Consider the following 10,794-nt stretch of genomic DNA (forward strand, 5'->3'; position numbering starts at 1 on the left):
ATATCAAATCTGTATATCAGTCTAATTTTACAGTCTGAAGTTGACTATCCTATAGTAAATCCATGAAATGTGACTTTGAGAATATTTGAATTGATTTGAGCTACTATTTTGTAAATTTTCCTTACCTTTTGTGGAATCTGAGCGAGAGCTGAAGCTATTATATTTGCCCTCTCTGTGCTCATGTTTTTGAGCATGGATCCCAAAGAGAAGATCACAATGCCATCATCTCCAGAGGTTTGGACGAATTCTTCCATGTCCTGCAAGAACAAAATAATTTCAAAAGCCATTGAGCCAGCTAGTTGTTTCTTCTTTGCTTAACATTTTCATTTGCTGTCTTTTTTTTTTGTTTACATCTGGAATCTTCTAAAGACAAAATGAGATAGTAGTGAAGAAAACCCCACCTTTGGTAAAGATTTTGCAGGTCTGCAGTGAATCCCACCAATAAGTTTAAAGTTGGGAAGGAATGGACGAGGGAAATCAAAATCCCAGTATGTTCTCATCAGCCAGATGTCTGCATTACCCATCATTTTACAGGCACTGGTGGGGGTTCCTGTTTCAGTAAAAGAAAAGAAATTTAAACAATAATTGAATTTATTTTGATCCACAAATGGTTTGTTAATGTGGGATTTGTGTTGAGTTTCTCACCTCTGACCTCAGAATAATATTTATCAACATATTTCCACATAGAATAATCTAACACAGTGTCTTGCAGAGCGTAGAAGATAAAGTTAAACACTCTCTCTGAGAAATCCATCTTGTCGGTCAGTTTGCTCACAGAAGCTGGGACAAAGGAAGGTGGAGCAGGTATCTGACCACACAGTCTTTCCCAGTTATTAACTATGGAAAAGCGCAAGGAAAAGACCAGAGGGATCCCCAGAATGTCTGCAATTAATTCACTCCCAGGATAAATGGGATCAGCCAGGATCAAGTCATAGTTTCCTTCCTTCAACTTCTTCATGATGGTTTCTGATTTCACTACGCCATCCAAAATTGTAAGACTAAAATTTGTTGTTTTTTTGAGTAATTTAATCAATCTGCTATGAATTTGAAAGATATTCAGGTAGTCCATCTCATAAAGAGAAAAGTGAAGGAACTCTTCAACAAGCTGTTCTATAAACTCTACAGGGAGAGAGACGTTGAAAGGTTCATACTGAAAGCGAGAAGGTTCACTGCTGTTCATGAACATGGAGGAGCTCGGGACCAGGACCGTCACCTGGTGTCCTCTGTCGACCAGCGTCTCCAACATTGGCTTCATGTTAATCCAGTGGCTGGCCTCAGTGTACCACACCAAAATCCTTCCTCCATTTACATTCCCCGTTACACAAAGTACCAGCAGGACGCAGACGGAGAGACGCAGCTCCATGGTGGTGGTTTGTCTGCAGAAAATCCATCTGCAGCTTTTTAAACAGATACTTATTAACTCAGTGAACTCTGACTCAGTCTTCTTTGTACTGTATGACATAAGATAACCGTAGAGCTGCTATAGAGGTGAAAGGTAATGACTGCAAAGGTAATATTTTTGTGTAAAAGGCAAATCTGTAACTTGTACAAGAAATCCTTACACTTTAAAAAACCCCAGTTTCCGTAGTATTCTTCTGTCAGTTTGAAGAAGTGTAATGAAGCAGCTCAAAACAAAACATTTTAAATTGTAGACACTATTTCATAAAATACTTGGAGGTTAATCCAGCCACTAGGGAGCAGAAATCAATGCAATCAATGGGTAACTGGTGAGGGTAGTGTCCGGGAGGGCATCCTGAGTAAAAAGTGAGGATTGTGTAAGGATTGGCATTTGGCGTAAAACACTTTGCCTGCCAGAACAAACATGCAAGTTTGTCTAAACAACAACATACTGGTACTGTTGACAAAGAGGGTGCCAGCTGAAACTGTTCTACTGTTAATCAAAGACCACGAGGAGGGACATGTGCTAGGAGACAGAAGAAGAATGTCAAGAATGTAGGACTTAATGTAGAAACTCTAAACGTAAGGAGGATGACTGGCAAATGTAAAGAGCTGGCTGACATTCTGTAGAGGAGGAAGGTAGATGGTTTATGTGTGCAAGACTTGCAGCATTGGTGCAGTGTTTTAGCTGTTTTACTATGGTTAGGATAGGAAGAGAAATGGAGTAGGGTGGTTTTGATGGAGAAGTTTGCAAGAATGTAGAGAAGAAGAAAAGAGTGTCAGATACGGTGATGTGCCTGAAGTTAAAAGTAAAAGATCTGATGTTGAAAAATGTCAGCAGTTATGCTTCACAGGTTGACTGTGAGGTAAGATAGAAAAAAAAGGATCTAGATGAAGTGATAGAGAGTGTTCCCATGAGGAGAGAGGGGTGATCAGACTAGACCTGAATGGACATGTTGGTGAACGAAATAGAAGATGATGAAAAAATGGTTAGGTTTGGTATATAGGAAACGAACCAGGAAAGATGATGCCAACAGAATGGAAATGGCTGTAGTAAACAGGTCAAATGACTGTGAGACAAAGTTACAGAGGGCACACTAAGATGGTTTGGACATGTGCAGAGGGCGGACAGTGGGGATATTGGTAAAAGGATGTTAGAGATGCAGCTGCCTGAAAAAAGACAAAGAAGGTGGTCAAAAAGGAGATATATGGATGCAGTTGACAAGGACATGGAGATAGTTGGAGTGAGGACAGAAGACAGAGTTAGATGGAGGACATTGACTCGCTGCGGCAACCCCTGATTAGGGAACAGCCAAAAGAAGAAGAATCATAAAATACTTGAATATTGTTGATGGCAGCATTCTTTTATAGTAGTTGATAGAAATGTTTGCAATAGTAATAGAACCACAGTTAGATTAGAATTCCTCAGAAAGGATGTTTTGGCTTTTTGATTTAAAAACTAAAATTAATTAACAAAATCCTTATTTGCAACTTAAGTTGTTTTTAAATGAGAAAAACAATGGAGATATTCACATTAATAAAAGTAAACATCTAGGTGTAGACTTTACTGGTCCCATAATATAATAATTATTTTTATCCATTCATTAGCCACCTGCAGTAAATCTGAGCTCAGTCTGTTATTCAGCCTTTGTCTTTGTCTTTTTTCTGCCACAGCACCTCTGGAAACAGAAACTGCACGTCTTGATGAAGATGAACGTGAGAAGCAGAACTATAGTGAGGATGAAGGTCAGCACATCCAGGCTGTGGTACTGGTACCAGGTGAGCTCGTGGGCCTGGACCCTCAGGTGCTTTGCTCCTTTGTTTCTCATGGTGAACTCGATCCAGAAAACCGCCTCATCCAGAGGACTCATGGGTCTGTCGTGGTGGATTCTGGACAGGCGCATGGCGTTTTCTTTAAAGCTGTGAATGTAAAAGTAAAAATGAGAAGTTATATAAAAAAGCTATGAATATATTATTCATCTTACAGTTTGTGCCAATGACGTAGACTGTGTGTTTTTGTATTTTTTTAAGAAATAAATTTTTATAAATGAATATTTTTCCATTTTCAATGTACATCATATGTGCTGTTTTTACATTATGAAAACGCCCCCAGCCCCCATCTCCTAGTTATTATAACACTTATCCCCTCGTAGACCTGCAACTTCCTTGAAAAAACCAAAATGAAACAAAAACAACAAAAAAAAAGTCAATTTTATTAAAAAACAGAATCAATGTTTTTATTTTCTGGTTTTAAAAAGGTTAGAATTCACATAAAAGATGTTCCTTCAGTTCTCTTTAAGTTCTCCTCTTTTAGCCAGTGGAGCCTCGTGTTTGTGTGTGTGTGTGTGGTGTCGAAAAACAAAACAAAATAGACAACCAATGTGGTGTCTGTATATTACATTGATGTGTCCACCCCCCTTGGATTATGACATTAAGTTGACTTTGAACTACTGGTTAATGGAACTCATCCATCAACAATCAAAGGCATTTGTCACACAAACACAACACGGTTTGGTCCCCTCTCACATCCATGATTTTTTGCATCTTTTCCACTAACCTCTTCCATGTTTCCTTATGCTGCCATCAAGTTCTAGTTGAGCCCAAATGGAAGTTGTATTTATTTAACTGTTTGGCTAAACACTAAACACTGTTATGCACTGGGATTTAATCAGCAGTGGAGGACTATCCATGTAAAGATTTATTTTACATAACGGACACACACACGTCCTAATTCCTTTAAAACACCACTTTTATATTGCCAATGATAATTTAAAAAGTCATTCTAGAAGTCATCATAGACTGTTCTTTTGAAATATTAACAGTCATACACACATATTATGAAAAAGGACATTGTTTACTTTATTTTTGACCATTTAAACTGTAGCATTGCTACAATTTTAACAATGCTACATTTAAACCACGTCTCTGTATGAATTTATCAAAAGGCAAGAATAAATGTTTTAAAGGCTTTTAAACCTTCACACAGACTTGGTGTAAATAAGTAAAAGAACTTACGATTTGTCATTGATGACGGTTTTGATTGCATTTCTAAGGTCCTCCGTTGTTATGGATTTAAAGTCAACAATAGCTGCAGCTCCTTTGGCCTTTATATGCATCATGTTGTCTGGCTGTTCAGCAAACATTGGGATTCCCACCATGGGAACACCGTGGTAGATGGCCTCATAAACGCCGTTTGCACCGCCATGAGTGATAAAAGCTCTCGCTTTAGGGTGACCTGATGTGAGCAAAAGATATTAAACATTCATGAATTGTTTTTGAACTGACATATCTGAGCAAGCTAAAACAACATAAATAAATGTATCTATAGTTGACTATTTAGCTTGATTAAAGTTTGATTAAAGCTAATATTTTATGTTCTTTGACAGTGTGTTATTTGAAAAAAAATGTTCTTCCGTTCATGTTGAAATCTGAATGCTTATCTTTATTCACCAAGTAAATCATTCTGTGGAATCCAGTCGTAAAGTTTAGTGTTGGGACCTAAAGTGTCTGGTTTCTTCCCACTGTATCTCCACAGCACCTACAAATAGTAAAAAGACAGTGACCTTTTTGTCAGTTTTGTGAACAATTACAAAATGATGAAATAGAAAATCATAAATTTGTGATCTGTAGTGTTGTACGGAAGGTTTACTGAAGTGGTTTTATGTATTTAAACAATTTGTAGAAGTCATCTGAAATCAAATCTGGAGGTTGAGGACAATCTACATTTTAAAGTTGACTAAAGCTACCACACTGTTTTATGGTGGATTACTTTTGCAACCATAAAACATACATAAACATATTTTATCTGATGTGAAGTAACATTTGTAGATTTTTCCTGACCTTTTGTGGAATCTGGGCGAGGGCTGAGGCTATTGTGTTTGCTTTATCTGAGGAAACATTTTTGACCATGGATCCCAAAGAGAAGATCACAATGCCATCATCTCCAGAGGTTTGGACAAATTCTTCCATGTCCTGCAAGAAAAGAATATTTTAGAGTCAATGAACCATCCAGTTGGGCTTTCCCTTTCCTCAAGGTTTTTTTTTTTTTGCTGATCTTGCTGTTTACAACAGAGAAAATGTAACAATATCACCTATTATTTTGTATATATTAGTTGATAAAACCTCACCTTTGGTAAAGGTTTTGCAGGTCTGCAGTGAATCCCACCAACAAATTTAAAATTAGGAAGAAACGGACGAGGAAAATCAAAATCCCAGTATGTTCTCATCAGCCAGATGTTTGTCTTACCTACCAACTCGCAGGCACTGGTGGGGGTTCCTGTTACAAATAAGTTGTTGAAAACAGACATTTGTTTTTATTAGTTTAAAAACATAATTGGACTTCGTGACACTTATAAAGTGTTTGGCTAGACAGGAATTTCTGCTTAGTTGCTTACCTTTGACTTCTGAGTAATATTTATCCACCTCTTTCCAAATAAACTGGTCGAATATAATGTCTTGCAGCGCGTAGAAAAGAAAGTTAAAAACTCTCTCTGAGAAATCCATCTTGTCGGTCAGTTTGCTCACAGAAGCTGGGACAAAGGAAGGTGGAGCAGGTATCTGACCACACAGTCTTTCCCAGTTATTAACTATGGAAAAGCGCAAGGAAAAGACCAGAGGGATCCCCAGAATGTCTGCAATTAATTCACTCCCAGGATAAATGGGATCAGAAAAGAGTAAATCATAGTTTCCTTCCTTCAGTTTCTTCATGATGGTGTCTGATTTCACTACGCCTTCCAAAAGTGTAAGAGTAGTTTGAAAGTTCTTTTTCATAATTTCTATAAATCTGAAGTAAACCTGAATGTAGTTCATGTGTTCCATCTCGTACATGAAAAATTGAAGGAACTCTTCAACAAACTTTTCCATAGACTCCAGGGAAAGAGAGACGTTGAAAGGTTCATACTGAAAGCGAGAAGGTTCACTGCTGTTCATGAACATCGACGCGCTCGGGACCAGGACCGTCACCTGGTGTCCTCTGTCGACCAGCGTCTCCAGCATTGGCTTCATGTTAATCCAGTGGCTGGCCTCAGTGTACCACACCAAAATCCTTCCTCCATTTACACTCCCTGTTACACAAAGTACCAGCAGGACGCAGACGGAGAGACGCAGCTCCATGGTGGCTGTTTGTCTGCAAAAAAATCTGCAGCGTTTTTTATTAGGTGCACCTTACAGATACTTATTAACTCAGTGAACTCTGACTCTGTCCTCTTTGTACTGTATGACATAACAGTAGAGCTGTTAGAGAGGTAAAGGTTTATGGCTGCAAAGGTAACAGTCAGACAGTTTTTGTCTTGTGGATAGTTTGAAAAGATAAAGTAAACCAGCCCAAAAGAGAGGATTTTGAGATGTGCACTTCAAATTCACATTTTCTTGTCTACATTTAATTTATTTTATCCAGTCCTTAGCCGCCTGCAGTAAATCTGAGTTGAGTCTGTCATTCAGTTTTTCTCAAAGTCTTTTTTCTGCCACAACATCTCTGGAAACAGAAACTAGTTATATGCTATGAAGATCATTTTAGCCTTACAAATTGTGGGAATAACTAAGACATTGTGCGAGATTTAGTATTTGTACCTTTGGAAATGTTTTATAAAAAATATTAGTCCTTTTAAGGTACATCATGTGTGCCGTTTTTGTATTATAAAAATAGCTCTTTTTATTTTAACGTCATTATAGCTCAACTCATCTTCCTGTAAACCCTCAACCTCAGCGAAGCAAAGAATAAACAAAAACATTTAGTAGCACCAGTGCTACCAGTTGCAAATCAAACAAAAAAAAACAATTGAAGTTTTATCTCATTATTGGAATTACTACAAAAAGGATCCTTTCCAACAACAATAAACAGCAAATGTAGATTTGATTAATGGAAAAAAATCCACTGTTGCAACTATTAACATTTACATGACATCATACATATGTAACTATAAGAACAGAACAGAATGTACACAGCTGTGAAAAGAGAGAAAGACAGAAAGATCGTGTTTATTAGATTCTGGTTTTGGCTACAGATGGACTTTAGGGTCTAAGTTACAGAAATGTAACTTTGATCATTTCTCAATTTCTACAAAGAAAAGAAATGTCTAGTTCAGTAGATTCATGGTGGCTGTTTGTCAGCAGAATATTTGTTGCAGCTTTCTTCTTAGCTGCACCCTTAAGATACTTATTAACTAAATGAACTCTTCCGGTTCTCTTTGTGTTGAATGACAAGATAACAGGAGAGCTGATAGAGGTCAAAGGTAATGGCTGCATTTATAAAGACAAATCTTTAACTTACAAGAAGTCATTAAAGTAAAAGCAAAGAGCAGGTGTTTTACTTTAGGTATAGAAGAAATAAAGTGGAGTTTCAGGAGTTTTTAGTGTTTCTCTTCATTGGTAGTTTCATTGTGGTATCTGAAAATGTGGAGAATGTTAAGTCAAATCCTTTTCTTTCCACTAAATAACTGCACCAGTGCTATTTCTTAAAAAAATACATTTATTTATTCTTAATAATTGTCAGAACTATTGTACTTTCTTTTGTGATATACTTGGCACACTTTGTGATAATATGAGTAATCATATGATTCCCAAATTACAGTTTTCTATTTGTTTTGTTTGTTTTTTTGTTCCTCTTAAATCACACTTTTTGAAGCTCAGTCATTATTATTTTTGTTAGCAGTAAAGTATCTTTTAATTGTCATTTGTACAAAATGTTATTTGGTTCATCCATATTGTTTGCTTTTGAGTGCTCTGGAAGCACCGCTTTCAATTTACCACTTTTTGATGAATAAATCTCACTACAGTTAGACAAATGAATTTAGTGCACTGTTATGATCTTGATTTGTAGCTGTAATAACTTTTATGATCCTACGGAGAGAGTTAAATTTTACTTTTAGGTTCCTTTCCACATGCTGGCAAAACCGACAATCCCTTCTGCCTCAGCTGTTCTTCTTTAAACAGCAAATCTTTCCTAATAATAAACTGAAATGTGCACAAAAAATATTTACATGAAAATAGATTTATTACTAATCAGTTTTCATAGCTGCCATGAGGTTCTGTAGAAATGTGTGTACAGAATAAAGACTCAGCTCAGCTCAGGTCGGGTGTGTGTGTGTGTGTGTGAGGGGGGAGTTTGTTGGACCAGGCCTTCAGGATTTAGTGTTTTTTTTCTAAAATGTCACTTGTGATTGTTTGAGCATCTACGCCTTAACTCTGGACACTTTATCTCCTTCATTAACATTGTAGATTACTTTTAATGCTGGACTCAGGGGTGTCTGAAAAAACAAAAAGCATTTGAATATTGGTTTTAATCCCTGATGATGGAGTCGTGGCCTTTCAGAGCGTACAATGAACACTGTTTTCATCAGACCTCCCTTGGTGGAGCATAAGATGAGTTAAACAGCACTTTTTTATCTCCTTATTTGTTTATATCCCTTTATTTTTGAAGAAAACATTTGATTTTATAAATTATTTTCATTAAAAGAGGATGTTATATGATCCAGGTTTGTCTGATTGTTACTACAAAAGCAAACCTAAACGTTTTTTTTGCATTTCAGTGAATGCAGCTCAACTCTGCTTTGTCATAATGGCACTTTGTTTAAGTCCTTTATAGAACAAAAACAAAATGTTGAAATTTAAAAAATGTTAAAGATTGACTGCAAATTGCAAGAAGCCAGTAAAATGTTTAAAAAGTAATTTGTGGAAAGTTGCTGATTGTTGGAAAACAAAAAGAAAACCCTTGTTGGGAGTTTAGTTTCATTCCAGTAGAGCTGTCAGGAACAAGGTGGGCAGGTTCTGGATCTGCCCGACCTTTTTAAAGAAAGTATTCTGGTTAGAAGAGACTGAGCTAAACAGTTTAGGTTTATACTTGACATTGTAAAGGAGAATGTCAAATTTTTCACAAATGCTTTACCCTGCAACTGCTTTTCCACTGTAAAGCACGATGGTGGTATTATCATGCCTCTTAGTTGATTGACACGGGATGTTTTTTTAAAGACCAAACTGGTTGAAGAATACATGCAGCTTTGTCTCGCAGCAGAAATAAATGTGAACTTGATAAACCAGGATTTCAGTTGTATACAAATAAACACAGCACAGGAAGTAAGGAAATTTGTGTTCGGGTGGATTATTTTGGTTTCTTGGCAAACAAATCTTGTACCTTGTTTCTCCAGACCTTCATTTTCCAATCCAATAAACAACACCAAACAAAAGTAAGTAGCAGAATAAGCTGTTTGGCATTGGCAGAGAAGATTTGGCGAAGTCTTCATGGGTGCAACCCTAATGCTCAACCCACAAATACGTTTTCCTAACAAGTGTGGCACCAAGAAAAATTAAACAGGCTTTCCAATGGTATGAGATTTATATCCAAGAAGCATTGTTAAAACAAATAAATAATTGATCAAATGCAAATGTGCTAAGTATATATGAAACCCCTGACTTCTCATAGTTAAAAGGACTTATTTCTCGAGTTGGTTGTGCATCAACACATACAGCCAGCTGATTTTTAGAAACGACTGGGGTCAGAAGCATCATCTCTCTGTAATTCTTCAGCTGGGGGGGATAAATCTTGCTTTCAAGAATCAGTCTTCTTGAGAAATGTCACCTCTGACTGTTCGGGGGTCTAAGCCTTAATTCTGGGCACTTTGTCCCCCTCATTAACATTGTAGATTCTCTTTGAGGCTGGATTCAGGAGTGGCTGGAAAAACAATAAGCATTTGAATATTGGGTTCAATCCCCGTTTAGGGAACCAGTGGCCTTTCAGAGCGTAGAAGTGTTTCCATTCTCAGCCCTCCCCTGGTGAAGCAGGGGCTGTGAGTGACTCACATCGCCAGATGATAAAATTGGCAAAATCTTTGATTTGTGCGGTAAAATCTTTGAGCATCTGTGTTTTGTTTCCCCTTTTATATTTAATTCTGTCCGAAATTTACTTCCTACATTCCTGCTGCTTCCTCCTCTTCCTCGCAGTGTCTCCCACCTCTTGGTGAGGGTTACAGAGAATTGCTTTTTGAAGTAGACATTTGCATAATCAGATTAGGATGTGTGATTGTCTGTGTGCTCCCCCATCAGAGGGTGCTCCAGAGGAGAGAGGGTGCTGTCCAGCCCAACAATGGAGGACTCCCCTCCTCTGTCACCATCCAACCAGCCCTGCACCTGCATCCCATACTCCCACGTCGCAGGTCGATTACTGCGTGAGTTTAGGCTTGGACCTCTGCAGCGAGGAGGAGGAGGAGGAGGGGGCTGGAGTGCTGTGATGGGAGTGGAAGGGCAGGGGGTTGAGCTGAGATATTTAAACATGCAGAGGACGAATTGGCTTTAAGGGGATAAAGAGCTCAGGGCCTATCGGCTGGCACCCAACTCCAGAAATTCTTTTTTACGGGCGCCTCAGCCGGGAGAGCGAGGGGCTGCCTGCACTGATCTGGTCCATTG

At 37.9% G+C, this 10,794-nt stretch overlaps 1 protein-coding gene across 1 annotated transcript; it reads right to left on the minus strand.

Annotated features, from left to right (window-relative positions):
• Positions 1-2,741: 2,741 nt before the first annotated feature.
• LOC108233722 (UDP-glucuronosyltransferase 2A2-like) lies at positions 2,742-6,510 on the minus strand. The gene is made up of 6 exons (XM_017412339.3): positions 5,793-6,510; positions 5,526-5,674; positions 5,239-5,370; positions 4,849-4,936; positions 4,414-4,633; positions 2,742-3,318 (listed from the first exon to the last, which is right to left on the minus strand). The coding sequence occupies exons 1-6, from the start codon at positions 6,508-6,510 to the stop codon at positions 3,036-3,038; spliced, it is 1,590 nt and encodes a 529-aa protein (XP_017267828.1). The 3' UTR covers positions 2,742-3,035.
• Positions 6,511-10,794: the final 4,284 nt, after the last annotated feature.

The sequence above is a fragment of the Kryptolebias marmoratus genome, linkage group LG1, assembly GCF_001649575.2.
Source record: "Kryptolebias marmoratus isolate JLee-2015 linkage group LG1, ASM164957v2, whole genome shotgun sequence".
Taxonomy (NCBI): Eukaryota; Metazoa; Chordata; class Actinopteri; order Cyprinodontiformes; family Rivulidae; genus Kryptolebias; species Kryptolebias marmoratus.